General features: G+C 66.8%; 1 protein-coding gene across 3 annotated transcripts in view; it reads right to left on the bottom strand.

Annotated features, from left to right (window-relative positions):
* The window catches only part of NFATC1 (nuclear factor of activated T cells 1), a 96,838-nt gene that overhangs the window by 36,012 nt on the left and 41,475 nt on the right, over positions 1-19,351 (bottom strand). For 2 of the 3 annotated variants that reach the window (XM_057699306.1, XM_057699307.1), the window contains exons 5-8: positions 18,250-18,422; positions 16,613-16,753; positions 10,129-10,184; positions 6,164-6,296 (exon numbers count right to left, since the gene is read on the bottom strand). In XM_057699306.1, the coding sequence (XP_057555289.1) occupies positions 6,164-6,296; positions 10,129-10,184; positions 16,613-16,753; positions 18,250-18,422 (503 nt within the window). Of the gene's footprint in view, positions 1-4,266; positions 6,297-10,128; positions 10,185-16,612; positions 16,754-18,249; positions 18,423-19,351 lie in introns of those variants that run through there. The other variant, XM_057699308.1, reaches the window with a different exon arrangement.

Below are 19,351 nucleotides of genomic sequence, written 5' to 3'. Positions count from 1 at the left end.
GTGTGTGGGCCGCGGATACTGAGCGTCAGCACCGCGGGGACCCGCTTTACTCAGGAAACTACACGCCCAACACGCCACGCGCCTCCGGGAGCCCCGGGAGCCCAGGGTCTTACGGACACGTGTTTCCCCGGCACGTCGCACGGCAACCAGACGCAGACCAGCAGGCCGACCCGCAGCTGCAGTGAGAGGAAAGCCGACGACCACCCCCCCCCGCCCCACAGCACGTCTCCTGCACACAGACGACGGACAGACGGACGTGGCCACACCTGGGACGAGGGCGAACGTCCCCGCTGCGCTTGGGCGGGTGGACTCAGCCCCGGCAGGCACCCCCGGCTGTGTGGCCTTGGGGCTGATCTGTGACCCCAGGCCTCGGTTTCCCAGCTGTGACACAGGTGACACCACCTAAGAGATGGCGGGGGACCCGACGGGCGTGAGCGAGGTCGGAGGCGCCCTGATGCCGCAGGGCTGTGGTCTTACGAGGGAGACGGGGCCTCACGTACGTGGGGACACAGCAAGGAGGGGCGTCCGTGAGCCAGGAGGTCCCCCCACCGGCACTGCCTGCAGCTGCCTCCAGGCTGGGAGCGCGAACCTCCGGTCTTCACCTGCAGCGACGTCCGGTGACACCACGGGCACCGAGCACCCCTCCCCGGCGAGGACTCCCCCAGCGACCCCCCCACAGCCTCAATGGTTCCGGCTCCTGCTGCTTCCCGGGCACCGGCCACCGCCCGGCACAGAAGAGGCTGTTCTGAGCCCCGGAGAACAAAGCTCAGGCTGTCTTGTGTTCGTTCCGTGACACGTGAGCCGCTGACATACACACCGCAGGATGACTCCGGGGCACGGCTTTTCCGGGGCAGGAAACACGGCGACGGCGCCTCCGTCCACGTCCAGGGCCGAGAGGGAACCGTGGAGGCGGACGGACCAGAGGATGAGGGGACTCACCGGTCCCACAGCCACGTGGTGGCAGGAACGGCGCGCCTTCCTTTGGGGACAAGCTCCGTCCTCCCCACACGGCACCAGGGAGCCGTGCGCAACGCGCAGCACCTGCAGCAGGTCGGCCGCGACACCAGCGACTGCCCGGGACCCCAGCTCCGCGCTGACGGCCCGTCCGCTCTCGGGTCCTGCCAGCCGTCCTAGGGGTGCCGCCTGGCAGCCTCGGTGGGCCCCGAGAGACAGGGTGACTGAGGGCTCGTGGACGGGACGGCCGCGGTGAGCAGGAGAGGCAGCCCTGCCCGTCCGGGCGCCCTGCCCGGGGATCCCACACCCTCCAGGGAGGCTGAGGACGAACTCTGGGCAAAACCGACCGCACGAGACAAACGGTCGCTCAGCTTTCACCCAGCGATGCCAACGGCGCGTCCGAAGAGCACGTGACGCGTCCTCCTGCGGTTGGTCCAAGCAGCTGTGTGTCGAGGGCTGAGACGTGGTGGGGGGCCTGGCGAGCCACGCTGGGGTGACCCCCGCGCCAAGAGCCCTCGTGGGCCCGGGTCCCCGGGGGCGCGAGTCTCCAACTCTCCCGTCCGCGAGGCAGTGCCCGGACGTCGTGGGGGTCCGGGCTCCCCCCTGACGCGCACTGCCTGTTTCTCGCGGCCTGTGACCCTCAAGGGTCTCAACGAAACCACGCCCCCCACACCCGCCGTTCCGCCGCGGGTGGCGTTTCCTGCGGGGGAGCAGTGGGCGTGACGGTGCCAGACTGCTGGCCCTGCTCCCTGGGGAAAGGGCACCCACGTGCTTTCCTCCCAGTTCAAGCCGCACGACTCACCCCCTCATCCTGCTCTGTTCTAAGCTCAGACCCCCTCCCTGCAGGTTCAAGGTCAGGCTGGGGGCCTCGGGCCGCCGTCGGGCAAGACGTTCGATGGCGTTGACCCCACAGCGGCCTTGACAGGTGACGTCCACCTCTCAGTGCCTGGGCTCTCCCACCACCGGTCTGGACGCCAAGGCCAGCGACACGCAGGCCAGACACGCCGTGAGGGGCTCGGACCGTGGAGGGAGCTGCGGGGAAGGTGGCGTCCGAACCCCGCCACGAGCCGTGGCTCGGCCCAGCCCTCCAGCGTCCCCCGGGGGCCCCCGCCGCACGTGCACAGCCAGCTCCCTGCTCCTCTGCTGTGGCAGGTTTAACATGGAGAGAAGTGAAGACATCGGGGCCTCGTCCTCAGGCTGGAACAGCGAGAGAGCCCGTGGCACCGGGAGGAGCCTGCGGGCCACGGGAGCTCCTGGGACAGGGCGTGTCCCGGCGCCGGCAGGAGCCCGACAGGCACAGCTGTGCACCGACCCCTCACTGCCCGCTCCACCGGCCACGTGGCTGCCACGCAGCTGAGCGGACTGGGGAAGGTTCCAGAAGGCCCACAGGCACTGGCCACGCCACCCACTGCAGCAGGCTCCCTCGGCACTTCTCCCTTCTGGCCGCACCCGGCCCCACGCGGCTCCCCTCGGCCTGCAGACAGGAGCTTCGGGTGGGCTGCAGGTCCAGGATTGGCATCCCCGAGCCCCCCGGCCTGTCCCAGCCCTCCATGTGCGTGGGTGGACACAGCGCCACGGCTGCTGCGCGTGGAGGCCGGCAGGTGCTCCGGGACGACGGGACGCTCAGCCCTGGGCCCAGGTGTGGACACCCTGCACCCTCACCTGCACCTCCTCGTTCCCGCCAGAAGAAGATGAGAAAACCCGGCCGCACAGGGCCCGGGGGGGAAGGACAGGCGTGGCCCTGGCCGAGTGGGCTCTGAACGCAGCTGCTCCAGAGGGGCTGCCACGTGCCGCGCACACACGCAAACACGCACACGTGTGCGTGAGGATCAGACGCTTGGCTCCTCGGGGTCAAGGCCACAAAGATGCAGCTGTGACCCGTGGCGGGATAGGGACCATTTCCTCCCAAAGAGCAGGACCGGGTGGGGGGGGCCTGGAAGCCCAGGCTCTGGGGAGGAGCCGCCGTGGCGCCACGCCCAGCCGCTCTGCAGCTGGCGGCTGGTCCCCACTCAATGTCCCAGCCTCGTTCCGATCTAGGACGTGAGGGCCGCTCGGAGGAGCTGGGGCGGGGCCCGGGAGCTGCAGCAGGAGTGGCCGCGGTGGGAGCCGGGGCGCTTTCCACGGTCCCTGCCAGGCACGCACACGGACATCTGGAAGTCCGTGCATCGGGATAAAGAAAAGAGCCGGGCGCTCAGCGGAGGTCAACCTGGAGTTTGCTGTGGGCGCGGCCACAGGGCTGACTGGGCCAGCTGAACCGCCGCCTGCCCGCGACCCCGGCCATCAGCCCCGGCCGCCCCGGCGCACCTGACCCGCACGTGTGCGGCCCGCAGCCTCAGCCCTCGGAGGAGGGGCTGCGTGGGCACACGCACGTCCCCAGGGCTTCCTCGGCGGGCGCTGGCGCAGCCCCAGCCCCAGGACCCCCACCCTGAGCGACAGGTGGGCAGGGGGCCCGGTGCCCCCGCAGGCCCTCCCGGGAGCGGCTGCAAGCCTCTCAGATGAAGGCATGGACTCCCCGGACCCCGGGGTTCGTTGTGGCCGCCCTCCTCGTTCCAGGAGCACTCCGACCTTGGGCTGGGACCCTGAGGTCACGGCTGGGACCCCTCCCTGGTGTGTGAGCTGCCGCCCCTCCCGCCGTCACTGGGCACGTCGGGAACGTGGGCTCCCGACAGCCCAAGTGGATGCCACCTTCCCCGCGACCCCGGGGGCGGCTCCCCGCGGGGCAGGCTGCTCTCCGGCGTCCACTGGGGCTGACACGGTGGACGCTTCAGAACCGCGACCGTTCCCGGGGCGTCTCGGTCTCGTGACAGGACCTGGGCCCCTCGGCTCGCAGTCAGCTCCGGAGAGAGCGGACGCGTCCTCTCAGAAGCGTGTGGTTACAGCCAGACTCTGACCCACAAGAAACGGAGGAACCCCTTCCCGGGGGCCGCGGGCCGGTGCGCGGCCTCTCCTGCCGCTGCCCGGGAGCCTTTCCTGCTGCTGCCCGGGAGCCTTTCCTGCTCTACCCTCGACCTTCCTGCCCACTGGGGGTGTCCTACACACCCCTGGAGACTCTGCCCCAGACACGGCCCCCGAGGAGCGGGCGGGCCCCAGGCGGCCCCTCGGCTGGGCCTCCGCTCAGCCTGAAGGGTGGCGCCAGCTGGCGGGCGCTGGGCCGAGCCGGGTCTGCCCGCGGCGGAGGGTGAGGACAGGCGGGGACCAGACGTGGGGCGGGGGACGGAGGCGGGGCCCCACCCCCCCAGCCCCTAGGCAGCACCCCCCACTCAGCCTCGCGAGAAAACACCAAGCCTAAAGCTGGAAACGCGCGTTCCGGTCTTTCCTTCATTCGTTTATTGAAAAAGAAAAGAAAAAAAACACAGAAGGATGGCCCCCCATGACCTGGGCGCAGAGTCAGGACCGGCTGGGGTCCGCGACCCAGGGAGCTCTCGGTCCGGCGGGGCGTCGGTGGTCACGGCCCCGCGGAGCACGGCCCTCACGGGCCCCTGAAGACGGAGCAAACGTCCAGGAGAGAAGTGAAGGCGGGCCAGGGCCTGGTGAAAGCAGCGCAGGCCACAGACGGCCAGACAGCCATGCTCCGGACGGACGGACGGACGGAGGGTGGAGCTGGGTCACCAGCTCGAGGGACAGGGGTCCGGCCGATGGTCCTCGGAGCACGAGCGGTGCGGGGACGGGCAGGCGCCGCGCGGGGGCAGGTCGGCCCGGGTGGGAGGGAGCCTGCAGCGCGGCGCGGCGGCGGCAGGGAGGGGAGACGGTGGCCTCCCGGCAGCCCTGCCCCGGCATCTCGGTGACGTGTCTCGGGGGGCCTTGGTCCCCCCACCTGGAAGGGGACCCCCCTCCCACGCAGGCCCCTCCCTCCGACTGGGGCGTCTGCGTGAGCGGGAGGCGAACTTGGAGCAGGCACTGCAGACAATAACATTCGAGCTCATTTCTAAACTGCTTGAGAAAGTAATGTTTCTGTGTAAGCGTAGGTTTTCTTTAAAACATTCAATTTTTAGTCAGCCTCGCTTGAATTTTAATTAGAACATGATCGTTACATTTTCAAATAAAGACTGCATATCTTCTGCTGTAAGGGATATAGCACTGTATCCCAGAACCGGTAGGATTCGCGGGGCGCGGGCGGCACCCGTCACAGACGTCCCGGAGGGGCCCAGAGCAGGAGGGAGAAGGTCCTCCCCGCAGACGGCGCGACGGCAACACGCATTCCTGCAGTTCCGGTCACACGCGCGGGACGTGGCGACGACAGAGCCGTGTTACTCCAGCCTGGAGACGCACGGCTACTGTTTGCCCGAGAAACAGCGGACTCGGACCGTTTGGTATCCACAGGCTTCCCAGGGCTCTCCGTGACCCAGTGCACTCTGGACGACAGCTCACACTCGGAGCAAACGGAAGCCTCGAGGAGCAGCGTGGCCTGCCTCGGGTCCCACCGCGGCGGCTGGGGCCTGCTGGCCGGCCGCGCTGCCCGACACGCGGCGGCAGGCTGCGGGGCTCCCGGCCTGGCCCCGCGCCCTGCCGCGCCACGCCGGGAAACAACCTCCTGCTACTTCAGGGGCGGAACAACCAACCGTGCTGTTCTCCCTAAGAAAAGAGCCTGAAAAGTGGGCAAGCAAACCGGTCTTTTTTAGGACACGAAACCACCCTGGAAGCATGTGCGCGGACAGTCTGAACAAGGTGCTTTCTGGTCGAGTAGAGGGCGTTCGGGGGTGAAAGCCTCCCAGTCACGGGGAGATGGGACCATCCACCCAGGAGCTTTCTGTGGGACGTCAGCGCGAGGACAGGAATCGTGCCAGCCTTCAGGCTTCACGCGAGGGTTTATTTCGGAAGGCTCCTGCAGAATCATCACGGCCGTGCGCTGCTCCACCTCAGACATCTCCAGGATCTACACTCACAGCCCGGCCACCTCAGCGTCCGTGCACAGAAGACCTGCACCTCCTCTCCCCGCTGGTGGTTATACACACATACGCGAGTGGCCAGCAAAATGGTCAGTGATTCCCCTCCAACGCGGGCCCCACCCCCAACAGTAATAAAGGAAAATACACCGAAAGCGTCACTTTTCTTTGGAAGGGACTGACAGTCTTGCTAAGAGGACGGTAGCCGCTCGAGGGCACAGCGCGCCCACGTTTGCAGCCACGCACGTCAGGGTTCCCGACGTCCTCCTAGGAAAAGCACCCCGTGGGCTGGCTCGCAGCGTTTAAGGTTAGAAAGAGAGCGTTACCATTGGCGGGCAGGTAGGTGAAGTGCTGGTACTGGCTCCTCTTTCTCTTCCCGTTGCACACGTAGAAGCTGACCTGCACGGGGCTGGTTATTCTCTGGTTGCGGAAAGGCGGGATCTCGACCACCAGCGAATTCTAGTGAGGAAGCGGCAGAAGGAGGCGGCGGTGAGCGTCTCACACACGCAGACACACACCCAGGCCCCCTGGAGCGTGAAACACTCCGCAGGTTCCCTCCCCCGACAGGCCGCCCAGAGAGCCTGCAGGCCCTCGTCTCCTGCTCAGCCAGAGCCGGGAGGTGGGCTGAGGGGCTGCACGGGGGTGGGGTGGGGTGGGGTTCGGGCGTCACCTAAGATGCCACCGACGCTGCCCACGAGAGCCGCCGTGAGCACAGATGCTAAGCGTGGACCAGCTACCGGGCAGGAGAGTGTCCACACGACCCCACGCCCCTCGGCCCCCACACCAAAGCACGACCTTCAGAAAACTAACTAAGCCCGCGTCTGCGGACGTGCGGGTGAAGCGGGAGCACCCGTCCAGGTAACCGGCGGCGACGACCCAGGCGACGCGCTCCCCGGAAACGTCCCCTGCCAACGGTCCAAAGCCCGTGCTGTGACCCCTCCAACGGCAGGGGACGGGGAGGCGGGCGGAGCGGAGTCTGGGGCAGACGGATCTGGGCGGCACGCGGGGGCTGCTGTGACCTTTCCGTGTTTCACATGGAAAATCAGCGACATTTTTACAAAAACTGCGCCCTTTCAAGCGGAGAGATAAACACAGGCCGCCGTGGGGCAGCGTGCTGTGGGAGGAGGCAGGAGGGGTCCGTGTGCAGAGCTGCCCGGGGGGCCACACGAGGGCCCGTCCTCAGCACCAAAGAGGCGCCCCGACCTCGGGGCGAGGTGAGCGTCCAGAACCGCACGTTTTCGTCAATGATTTTCATCACGTGACTTCCGTTAAGAAGCAGGAAACTGTCTAAGAAAACCCCACGGCATCACTTTTGCTGTTAGAGTCGTCGTCGCCTCACCCAATTTAACAGCAAGACGGACGGAATCCTGTGGACGAAACCTGAAGAATGTTTACACAGAACACTGAGCAGACCTTTGGGGCAACCTCTTCCCTTTCCAGGGGAAAGAGGGGGCAGGGACGCCCGCTGCGGACGGCGCCGGGCCCGGTCTGCAGCCCCCTCTGGGCGCCATCCCCGGGGCCGCCCTCAGGCCAGGCAACGCGTTCCTGTTGTGTTAACGACTTCATTCCACGCGGAAGAAGCCACAGGCTTGCAGGCCTCCCGCCTGAGCAGAACAACCCGGAGGCGACGGAGCCAGCGGAGCACACGGCAGGAGCTGCGGCCGGGCCGCCTCTGCCGGGAGCCTGCAGCCAGCCGCGCGGCCCGAGCGCGCGCTCCCCGTCCCGGCTCCGACACGCTGGGGTCGGAGCTGCACCAGCTGCCCGGGGAGGAGGCCGGGGAGACGCTCCTCGGGGGCTGTTTCCTGAGGATTCGAGGACGCGAGGAGGCGCCGCAGGGGACGCCGGCGCCCGGCACACAAGGGTGGCAGACACCTCGGTGCACGGTGACAGGAGCCCGCTCCCTACGCCAGGAACCAGGAGAGAGACAGGGAGGAGGCGGGCGTGCCCGGGGCGCCACCAGCAGCAAGGCCGGGAGGCCGGGAGGCGGCCGCAGGAGGTCCCGGGATGGGGTGGCAGGGCGGGGCGGGGGCCGTCAGTTCTCAGACTGGGGGGGGCGTTGTGACGCGGGCACAGACTGAGGTGCTGGACAACGTGTCACACGTGGCCCAGTGCCCAGCCCGAGGAGCACGAACGCTGGGCGCGCGGCGAGGTGGAGACGAGGAGGCACGCGCACGCCACCTGCTGCCACACCGCCGCCTCACCCAGCACACCCAGCCGCGCGTGACGCACGTCACGCACACGCCTGTGCGCGGCTGAGCCTGCAGACACACACCCAGGAGAAGGGCAGGACGAAACACCCCCAAACGTTAATGGCGGCTACGTCCAAGCGGTGAAACGACACTCAGCGTTTTCTGGTTTCACACTTTGTTCTGTCTTCCGAGTTTCCACAATGAATTTCACACTTTCATAATTAGAGAAAGATACACAAAAGTAAACTTCAGTTAAGAGATAACAAAGGTGAAACCGTGAACTTGAAGCACATCATCCTTCACATGTCCTACGTCCTTTCAGAACAAATGACTGATCACTGCTCAGCTTTCTTTAAGGTATGCTCTGTTCACAGTAGAAAAGGAAACTCAACAATGGAAAATCTGAACACGCAAACGTGGCAGAATTATTCCGATGCCAAAAGATGCACAGCTTCTGCAGGCCTCTCCTTCCTGCCCAGGGAGAAGGGGTGGGCGGCTCCGGGCCCCAGGGCAGAGTGCTTGGCCCGCGGTGGGGGAGCCCGTTTCGGGGTGACTGCCGGTGGCCAGTGCCTGTCATGGCAAATCCGCAGGCCGGCTGTGCAGCTGCTGGGCCTGGGGGACCCGGGGTCCCCATCGGGAGATGGAGCTGCCTGAGACAGGAGCACTTCCTCGGGGGAACCAGGAGGAGCCCGGGAGGGCATGTGTGAGGCCAGCGGCCTGGACACCCTGGGGGCAGTGAGACTGTGGACACCGGACACAGGTGTCACCCTGGGCCAGGGATGAAATGTCTCCCTCTGACACCATCTGGAAAGGCTGCTGCTAAGTGGGTCAGTGCTTGGAAAAGGAAGCTTAAGTCACAGGTTAAGATGCTTCTTCCCGATGGAACCAGCTGTGCGGAGGGCGGGGCAGGCCCCAGGCCCCCCTTCCCGACACGCGTCCTCCCGGCCACGGGCAGAAGGCACCCAGATCGCGTCGGCAAGCCCCACGGCCGGAGGTCCCCTGTTCACACAGGGAACCCAAGGAAAATATTCAGTCCTTGACCTGAAAGAGACTCTGAACAAAGACCCCCCCTTCCTGCGCCTTCAGGAGGACCCCCCACATGCCTCTATCAGGAGCGGCCACCGGGACAAGGGGAGCGCACGGAAGGGCTGTGAGTTTCTCCAAAAAGTTACCGAAGGCTGCTACTGCTGTCCTGGGACTAAGCAGGACCACACACGCGCGGGGTGGACGGTAACCCGGCCCCAGCCACAACCACTTCGAACACAGCAGTCCCAACACCCCACCCAAAGACAGCACCCGTCAGCGCGGATGAGAACACAGGGGCCCGCTCTCCGCTGTCTGCAGGACCCGCTAAAAACACAAAGACGCAGACGGAAAGCTGCCACGTTAGAGCTCGTCCAAAGAAAGCTGGAGCAGCTACGTAGCTTCAGACAGAAAATACCCTCCACCGACAGCAAAGAAACGTTCTTCCTGAGGTCCGCCTGTGTGTGGACAGCCACGAAGGCCATGGAGGCCGCGTGTGAGGCCCTGGGCCAGTACAGCGGCCTCGCAGGGGTCAGGGGTGTGCGGCGGACGTCTGGCCCCGCAGGCGCCCCAGCCGCTGGCCAATGAGCCCCGCAGGTCGTGTGGCACTTAGATCTGACCCCGGGTCCGTGTTCTGGCTCTTTCCTGGGAGGACGGCAGCGAGGAGTCATTGCCAAAGATGCTGGCGGAACCCTGCGGCCCACAGGCCCGGGCAGGGGCGGTGCCCTCCTGCTCTGGACAGTGGGTCCTCCCGGGGGGCCGCGGGCCGCCTGCGGCCCCCGGTGACCACGGCAGCCAGAGGGGACGGCGGGCCCTGGGCGCACGTGTGCACCCTAGTCCTCCTGGTGGGGGCTTGCAGCCCCCCGGCACCGTGGCCTCTGCGGTCGCCCCACGTCCCCCCGAGAGCTCCTGTGTCAGGTGTTTCACAGCCACGTCTATGCCGCACGCCCACATTGTCATGTTCATCAGGGGTTCATTTTAACAAACCAGAAGCCACGTGTCTGGGCGGAGCCCCTCTCTGGTTCAGAACCCCCCGCCCCACCCCCGGAGCGCGTGCACCCACGCCCGCCCGCGCTCACCGGCTTGCACAGGTCTCCGTCGGTCTTCGCCTCCATCTCCCAGATGTGGTGGCCGTCTGCAATAAAGGGTGCGAGAAGTCCGTCACTCCGTCCCCACCGGGCACCACCCCGAAAGCCCGCCTGGATGCAGGCAGAGAGAGGACCCGCTCTGGCCCGGCCGGCCCACCAGCAGCTGGCACGAGTGGGACGCCACACGTGGCTGATGGCTGGAGAGCGGCCGCCAGGCCCTGGGGAAGAAGCTTAAACCCAGACCCGAGAGCGGGGAACTGGTGGGGCCTGGAGACCCCCGTCCGCAGGAGGGGCCAGGTGGCAGCGGGCACGCCCAATGCCGGCCCTGGGAGGGGTCCACGCACCGGTCTCCAAGGGGGCGCGAGCCCGGGAGGAACACAGACGACCCAGTAAGGAGGGCACCGCGGGGACGCGGACCTGGGTCTGAGTCTGGGCTGCGGGATACACGGTGGGAGCCGGGCCGCGTTCCCTGGGCCCACGGAGCCCTCGCGTGTCTCAGGAGCACAGTTACTCTAATGAGTGGGGCCTGGGAGCCGCGGGGCCCGCCCTGCTCAGGGAAACTGCTGGGCGAACCCTCTCCGTGACTACTCCTTGCCACATCAGGACAGAGAAATGCAAAACACAAGGTATTTTTAACCTCCCCCCCACCCTTGGCTGTTTGCATGTTTGAAAAAAACGAAAAGGCTCCTGTGCCCATGAAAGAAAGGGCTTATTGTCCCCGGGCCAGGCCCTCGCGGGAGGGGAAGCCCGGAGTCCCGCTCGCTGGGGTGACGGAGCCGTGCTCTCGGTGCCGGGAAGCCCCTCTGGCGGACACGCTGTTTGCGGACGAGGTCTGGCCGTTACTTTGAACGAACAGATGTCCGTCTCCTGCAGAGGCCTCCTTCCTCCGCATCTTTTATAAACTCGGCTCCCAAACGGACCATTACAGCCGGATGGGCTGAGCTGCTGCGTGTTCTCTGTTTTTCAAGAAGAGATGTGCCTTACACATCCTAAATTGTACATAAATCAGACAAACCCTCCTTTTTCTCCCTGGCAGAGCTGGCCAGGCAGGGGCGGAGCGTGGAGCCGCGAGGAAATGTGAGTCAGAGAGGCTGGGACGTGCCAGGACGACACCGGCCCCTCGGGACGCCGCGCGGCCCGTGCAGGCCGTCCACCAGATGGACCCGCTCGGTGATAAAACACGGGCTGGAGGCCCGAGGGACCGGCGTCCATCCCTCCTCTAGGAAAAAACAACAGGAAACGGAAAGAACGCCCACCGCCCAGACTCTCCGGAGTCCTGTGAGCGCAGGAGCGGGTGAGAGACGTGTCCCTGACACCGGCTGATAAACCACGAGGACGCAGGTACCTGTGCGAAGCAGCCCAGGCCCGCCGTGGACGCACCGTCGGGCCCCACCCACCCCCACGTGTTTGAAAAAATCAAAATCACTCTTCCTGGAACCAAGCTTCCCATGTCCTCGGTGCCTTTTAAAAACAACAGTTTTCTTTCTTCTGACAAAGTCCATCTCTGTCCCTCTCCCCCCGAGACGGCTTTAAGCATTAAACGCTGAACGGTCGGGGGGCAAGACCCAGCCGCTACCCAGGCTCTGGTCGACAGAGGCTGACGCGCCTCCCGTCAGAAGGAGCGCGGAGACGGAGACCTCCGGGGGCCGGGACACCCAGCACCACCCAGCGCCCACACCGCCGCCCACCGTCCGGGACCGGCCTCCCCAGAACGCTGTTGTGGGTAAACGAGGAAAACGCGGGCAAGGAGTGGGCCGGGGGGCGGCGCAGGTGCAGAGGACAGGCGCGGCGGGGGGCTGCTCCCCCTGCAGGGCCGCGAGGGCCCGTGGGACACCACCCTTGTCCCCGCGCCCGCCCAGGGGCCGGCGGTCCCACTGTGCGCACCGCGTCCGCGAGCCCGCTGGGCCGAGCCACCTGCACAGCTTCCGGAAGCGCAGCTCCTTCCAGCCTCAGACGCACACGGGGCGCAGGCAGGCAGGCTGCTAAGGGCCAGCTCTCAGGCTCTGGGCTCCCTGCACCCCTGTCACCCTGGCCCTGGGGGTTCTGGCCCTGAGGTCTCGACTCGGCGGTGGAGTCACGGCCAACGGGCAGGCCTTGGGGACCCCACACACAGCGCAGGCCCCTGGAAGCCTGTCTCCTTCGTCAGAAGTGTGTGCACGGCCCCGCTCAAGGATGAGACAGGAAGAGCCACCAAGGCGGCTCTGTCGTCTCACGGGGACCCTCTCCCGTGGCACCGCACCCCCACTGCCCGCTGACTCCCCAGGGCGGCCCGGGCCCCGGGTCACGGGCCACCCGGCCCGGGGCGGCCTCTCCCGCACAAGGCGCGGCTCAGCCTCCACCAGGAAGGGACGCGGTCGGCCCTGAATGGGCCTTTGTGTTCCAGCCTTATCAGGAGCTTGCTGGCTTTCTCAGTAGGAAACTGTGCGCAAGCCCAGAAGTAAAAATATTCCGAATCATTAGGGAATTCCCTGCAGCGTGAGTCATCGGAAAGGCTTCCCCACCACACCCGCTGGGAGACTTCCACAGCCGCCCGCGGGAGGAGTCGCCGCTGGGCTGGACAGGTCCCGCTCACAGCTCCCGGGGCGGGCGCTGAGCGGGCCGCACGGCAGGGCCCCACGGGCCGACGCCCTCCCGAGGCTTCTGCGGGCCGGGGCACAGGGGCCAGCGCGGACGCCCGCGGGGCAGCACACCCAGCCTCGGAGCCCCGCGGGCCAGTGCGTGCGCCCCAAGAGGGATGGAAGGCCACCCGCCGCAGCGCCTCGAGGCCCAGCAGCCCTGCCAGGAGTGCCCCGGCAGGGACACACGTGCGCTCTCGGGAGCCCAGCCCGGAGCCACGGCGACGCCACCCGCTTCCGGGTGTGAGGGGCAGGCCAGCCAGCGGCTCCCACTTCCCTGCTGCCCCGCGAGCCCACGCACAGAGGGGCCTCGGCCCAGGGCTACCCTCAGACCCCACCTGTCACCGCCTGTGACAGCGGCCGTCCACGTGGACGCACGGCGCCTCCCGCCCTCCTTTCCCAAGTCGGCGCCGGTAGCATCTGAACGCAGCGGTCTCCCTGCACCCATCACAGCTTCCGGGTGTGAGGGGCAGGCCAGCCAGCGGGCGCCGTTCTGGGCAAGTCCCAGACACCCCTGAGCCCAACCCCAGGGCAGCGGGGCCGCCGCCTGAGCGCCAGCTGACGCCGGCAAGCGAAACCCGGCCCGCAAGGCCCTGCCCGAGACCCCCTCAGCAAAGGCTGACCACGGTGGCCGGACCCCAAAAGCCAAAGGACCGTTGGGCACCGCCCAGCTGGGGGGCCCCACGAAGACCCAGCTCGATCCTCTTTAGTAAAAGGGGCGAGGTTTGCATCCGGTCCAGTGTAGACTCCGACTCTGGCAGGCAGCCACTTCCCTGCAGGCAGCAAGACCTGCTTCCGTTTTAAAGTTTTAAGAACGCTTTTCTCCTGGGGTCTGTCTCTGCTGGGTCTGGGGCCTTAGTAAGGGTTCGAGGAGGTTTCACAGGGAGGTGGTCTAGTCGTGTAGCTGGCGGTCACCCTGTGCCCAACGACCCCCACGTCCACACCCTGGGTGTCCCGCCCCCGAGTCCGCGTGGCCTGGGACCTGCCTGAGCCCTGGTGCACTGGGGCCCCTTGGAGTCTGGGCCCGGAGGAGGCCTGGCGCCCACAGAAGGGGCCCAACGCCTTGTGGAGGAGACCCAAGGGCCACAGCCGCGTCCAGCCACGCGAGAGTGCCAGCAGACAGTGTTGCTTGTTGAAGCCGCCAAGTCCTGCTGAGGTTTGCTGTGCAGGAAAAGAAGCCCTGTGGGCTCCACGTGGTTTCCAGGAGTCGCGCAGAACGGCCGCGGCTGCACACGGGGGACTTTCAGCGTCGACCTCAAGAACCTGGTAATGAACTTCCAAAGCCTTCCCCTCTCCAGAGCAGGGAGCTCACCTCCACGTGGGTGCTCTCCGTGTCCTCGTGTGCACGCTGGGCTGTTTCAGATATTCACACACATGTGCAAGTATGTTCCTCGCGCACAGATCTTCCGTGGGAGACGGGACACAGCATCTCCCTTCAGCGAGTGGCCCCGCCACCGCCTCCTACACCTGCCGCGCCTCCCGTGTGAGCCCGTCCCGATCTCCACTCACGTGACGGTCACCGTGGGAGGTGTCATCTGACGCGGAGGCCACAGCTGCGACCTTGAAGGAAAGGCCCTGGGGCTTCCTGCTGGACACACAGACCTGAGAAGAATCACAGCACGGTTCCGGAAAGTCCTGTCACTTATGCGGCCAGAGCCGAGCGCAGCTGGTTCACGTCTCTGTGACGGGTCCCAGGTCCACGGGAGGAGCCACGCTCCCACGTCCCGAGGGCCATCCGCCTTTGGGGACCCTGCTCAGTCACCACAAGGAAGACACAGGTGATGGCCGGCCTGTAGCCAGGAGGAACTCTGAAACACTGAAGAGCTGCGAACGCTGCCCAGAGCCGCCGAGGGGACGCCGAGTGACACGGAGCCCAGCTCCCCCCGGCGCCTGGTATGGCGACACTCACGGCAGCGACAGTCCGGCTCCTGCAGTGGCTGCCGAGGTGCCGGCTGCCCACGTCCAGAACCTCCAAGAGACCTTCAGGAGCCCAGAGGACCATCAGGCTTTTAACCTAAACTGACTCCAGTGGTTTCTCCCCCGAGAATCAACCAGGAGAGAAGCCCGGTGACAGCTCAGCCCCGCCAGGGAGCGGCGACGTGTGGCTGCCGAGAGAGAAGGAAGACACACAGAGGAAGAGGGCGAGCGGACACCTGCTCCCTCCTCCTGAAAGTCTGGGCTGGCAGGGACGTGTGTGCAAACGTGCCAACAACCTTGCTTAAACACAGACACGACGTGACAGGATGCACAGCTGCATGTTTACATCACACGTGTCACGACGCAACACATGTTCACAGGACATCTGGTTTCCACCCACTTGCTGGGCTCTCGCCGTCTGCCCGCCAGACGTGGCGCTGCTGCAGCAGCGAGCTGGGGACGGGCCCCTGCGAGACGGCGAGCGACAGGGGTGCTCAGCCCGCGTGTGGGCCGGGGCAGCCGGGAGGCCCAGTGAGGACGACGGCCAGACGTCTGGGGACTCGGCTCCCGCCCGGTGGCCACCGTGAAGGCCCCGTGACCGGGCTACAGCAAGTCTCCCAGCCTCAGAGCCCTGCAGGCACCCGCGACAAGCCGAGGGTATCAGGGGGTGCCGCACGGTCCCGTCCTGGCATCAAGGTCAAGGTCAGGGCTGACTGGTAGAGCAAGGGCACTGGCCAGTTCCCATCACAGACGTCTGCGTGTGTGGTGAGGACGTGGCGAGGACGCAGCGACGGGCCGGGCCCCCTCCCCCACGTGCACAGATTTAAAGCACAAAAGCTTAAATTATTTCAAAATTCACCTCCTCCAAAGAAGGGCGTTTCGGGAATGCAAATTCTCCCCCTACCATCGCACACTGTCCCCTGAAACAGTTTCCAATCACGTGCATGATTGTACCGGGAGAACAAATTAAACGTGAAACACTCTTAAGCCCATTTTGATTCAAGTGCTTACGTTTCCTGCAAACGGTACAAAATCAACCCCATGACGGAGGCTGAGTGCCTCTGCGGCTTGCGGTCAGCAGCACGCCTCCCGCCCTGGGCTCGGGAGGGAGATTGCGCCTGGGGAAGAGGGGGCGGGAACTCGCCCGCGGGCCCGGCCCTGCAGGCGCCCCCTCCTCAGCCTGAGGGCTCAGACGGCAGCAGCCCTGTCTGGGGAGACGGTGCCGGCAGGCCGCGGGCCAGCCCCCTGCAAGGAACCCGCGCCAAAAGCCAGCTCCGGACTCTGAGAGGGACGTGAGGCCCACACGTCTCCTTTACGACCCCGGGGTCTCCGGGGCAGGGCCGTGCCGCCCCCACGTCCTCCCCACAGCACAACAAGGGGCTCGCCGCCCGGCGCCCCAGACACTGGAGGGAAGAGACCCTTCCCCGTCAGACCCACAGCCCCCTCCTCCGAGCACACGCGCACGCACACACACACGCAGACACACACGCACACACACACGCGCGGACACGGAGCAGCGGGGGCCCTGGGTCCCCGTCACGCACAGAACAGCAGCGTCTGCCTTTGTGCCTTGCTCTGCGCCGACGAGGACAGGGGCCTGCAGGGCGCCGTGGGTGCAGAAAGGTCTCTGGGCCCCAGTGGGGTCCCCCGTGGCTACCGTGGCCACCCTGCACCTGGACGCCTGCCTCGCGTGGTCTGTGGTTCTGAGAGACGAGAAGATGCACCCGCACGGGCAGACCCGCCACAGGAGCTGCTGGCGCCCACGTGGGAGGCCCCTGCGAGCCGGGCAGACGCGGGGAAGCCCCGCACGCGCAGAGTGCAGCGCCGCATGCAGCGGCCCCAGGACGGCACGGCGCCCAGGTAGCCCGCGCCCGCCTCACGCCCGCCAACCTCTGCCCGGCCCCGCACGGCAAGCACCCGGTGTCGGTTTTTAAAGCGAATACCTGGTGCTTTCTCCACGAAAATGACCTTGGAGTCCTGCAGGAAGTTGTGGCCGGACAGGACCATCCTCTTCCCGCCGAGGACCGGGCCGCTGGCGGCGCTCTGCTTCTCCACCAGGGGCAGCTCCTGGGCCGAGCGCTGGGCTGCACGGGGCAGGAAAGCGAGCGCACGTGAGATGTCAGGCCCCCTCCTCGGGCCTCCGGGGGCAGCCGGGCCCCCTGGACCCCCCCTTTCAAAGGGTTCCTGGGTGAGCGGCACGCCCCGTCCCTGGCACACGGAACACAAGAGGGGCCACGCGTGGTCCGTGTCTTCACAATCTCGCTCCGGGTCAGAGCAACACGGGGAGGCAGCCACGCCGCTGACGCGTCCACGTGGAGGCAGCGCCCCTCCCGGTGACCCGTGTGCACGTGTGTGTGTGTGAGCCTCTGCGGGCCTGAACACGCCCTGCGAGGGTGACCGTCCGTGCACAGGCCTGGGGAAGCCGCGGGGGCAGGGGGCAGGAGCTGACGGGGGAGGGGGCGGCCCACAGGCAAGGCACCCCCAGACAGGAGCCGGGGCGTGGATGGAGGCCCACCCACGGCGGGGCCTGGCTCAGGAGCGGGGGCCCAGGCGGCCGGGCCGTCGGGGAGGCAGGACAGGCCAAGGACTGGACGCAGGAGGCCGCAGGGCTCGGCTCGGTGAGGCCGCGCCGGGGGTCCTGACGCGGCCACCCCACAGCAAGGGCACCCGCGAGGGAGGGTCCCACGCCGTCTCACGGGGCGGGGGCCACAGGGCAGGGAGGAGCAGCCACCGGCGGCAGACCCCGCGTCCTGGGGACGGAGGTCTGGAGACCGGAAGTGAGGTCCAGCAGCGGCGGGCCGTGAGGGGTGCCAGGCAAAGGCCACGAGGCAGAGGAGGGGCTGCGGGGGGAGGACGGCCCGTCGCCGAGGTCTGACGGTGCTCTGACGACGCGAGGCAAAGGCACCAGACCGGGACGCTCCCACCGAGACAGGCGGGCTGGTGAGCCGCGAGGACGGCGGGGGCCTCCAGGGCTGAGAGGGGGAGGAGGGCGGCAGCCGGCACAGGGTTCGGTCGCCCCGGGCCTGGGTCCCAGGCCGGGGACGGGGAGGCTGGGGGGCCCTCACGTGGCCGGCCCCGCCACCCGATGTGCTAACAGAAACGAGCAAAGTCACGACGCGAGGCAGCTGAGCCCCGGCCTCGGCGGCCCAGGCGCCTGGAGGGGCCCGTGGCCGGGAGCCCTGAGCTGCCGGGGCCTGTCCACGCGCTCCGAGGGCAGGGAGCCCAGGGCCGCCGGGGACGGAGGCCTGAGGTGCAGGCAGGCCGCTCAACCCCACGGGCTTCAAGGCCAACGTGCCACGTTCTCAAGGTCTCTGAGACGTGAAGGGATCGACGCAAACGCGGTCACTGCAGACACCTCAGGGTTTCGGGACGCGCTTTCTATCCTTTTCATTCCCTGCTGCAGGCCCCGCACCACGCCCGGGAGCTGCGGGGTCGCCCTGACCAGGGAACAGGTGTCTCCGTGACGACACGGAAGGCGCCTGTGCTGCGGGACAAGCTCCGCTCGGAGGCCGTGCCCGCGCGGACCGAGGTGCTGCCGGGAGAGGCGCCGCGCGCGGGACGCGGCCGCGGGGGCACTCACAGCACTCGATGGGGTTGGAGGCCACCTGCAGCGACAGCGTCCGGCCGCTGGGCTGCGGGATGTGCACGCGGAAGACCAGCCGCACCCGCGTGTTCTTCCTCCCGATGTCCGTCTCCCCTTTGCGGAGCTCGATGTCGGAGTTTCTGAGCTTCAGGATCCCGGCGCAGTCGATGCTGCCGGAGACAGGGGTCCACGCTGGCCTCATCCCCAAGCCCTGAGCCCCGCCCCCACCCCGGACACCGCTCCCTCCCCCAGCCAGGGAGACGGGGCCGGGCAGCGGGGCGCACGCCAGTGCCGCCCCGTGCTCAGGGCTCCAAGGCCGCAGCCCACGGCCCCAGGCGCGGGTGGATGCCCAGAGCAGGACACAGCGCCCGAAGGACAGCCTCCCCGTGGCTCTGAAAACCGCCTTCCATTTCAGGTTCTGGCAGTTAACTCAAGGTCCCGACTTCCTAGGGCCTCACACGGTTTCATTTACTTTCATCTAACCTAATAATTCCATTCAACACCGGACGCCCGCAGAACCACCCAGGTATCATTGGTTAGCCCTCTTCCTCTGTCAGAAGCTAAGATGCCCTCAGGTGGGGACCACAGCCCAGCCCAGAGCGGCGGGAAGCCCTGGCCTTGGAGCCGGGGCGGGTCCCGGTGCCCTGGTGTCTGCGCTGTTCCCAGGCTTCAGGGGTTGGAGCACACGCAGCCCCTGAAGGCACAGCTGCTGCCAGCGAAGGAACCGGCAGTCCTCTCACACCACCTGCCTGTGCCCTGGTCCCTGGGAAACCGAGCACAGCTCTTGAAGCGCACCTAAAGATCTAGAATGAGTTCACCCAAATCCATGAAAAGCCAACACGGAGAGAAGGTGTTCCTTTTGCTTTCGACTAAGAGGGTTTAAGAGTTACAGATAACTTATCAAAGTCCCACACAAAGCTCTCCATGACACAGCTGCCACAGCCTCTCCCTCACCCACCCCAGCCCTGGGCTCCTCCCCAGCCCAAGGATCCCCCAAACTCCATCCTGCCCCAGGGCCTTTGCACCTGCTGCCTCCCCTCACAGTCCGCTCTCAGCTTCCGTGCCACCCCCGCCCAACTCTCCCCCACAGGGCTCCCAC

This window comes from Hippopotamus amphibius, chromosome 11 (assembly GCF_030028045.1).
Source record: "Hippopotamus amphibius kiboko isolate mHipAmp2 chromosome 11, mHipAmp2.hap2, whole genome shotgun sequence".
In the NCBI taxonomy this organism is placed as follows: domain Eukaryota; kingdom Metazoa; phylum Chordata; class Mammalia; order Artiodactyla; family Hippopotamidae; genus Hippopotamus; species Hippopotamus amphibius.
Note: the sequence above shows the minus strand (reverse complement) of the source record. Positions and strands in the feature narration are given on the sequence as shown.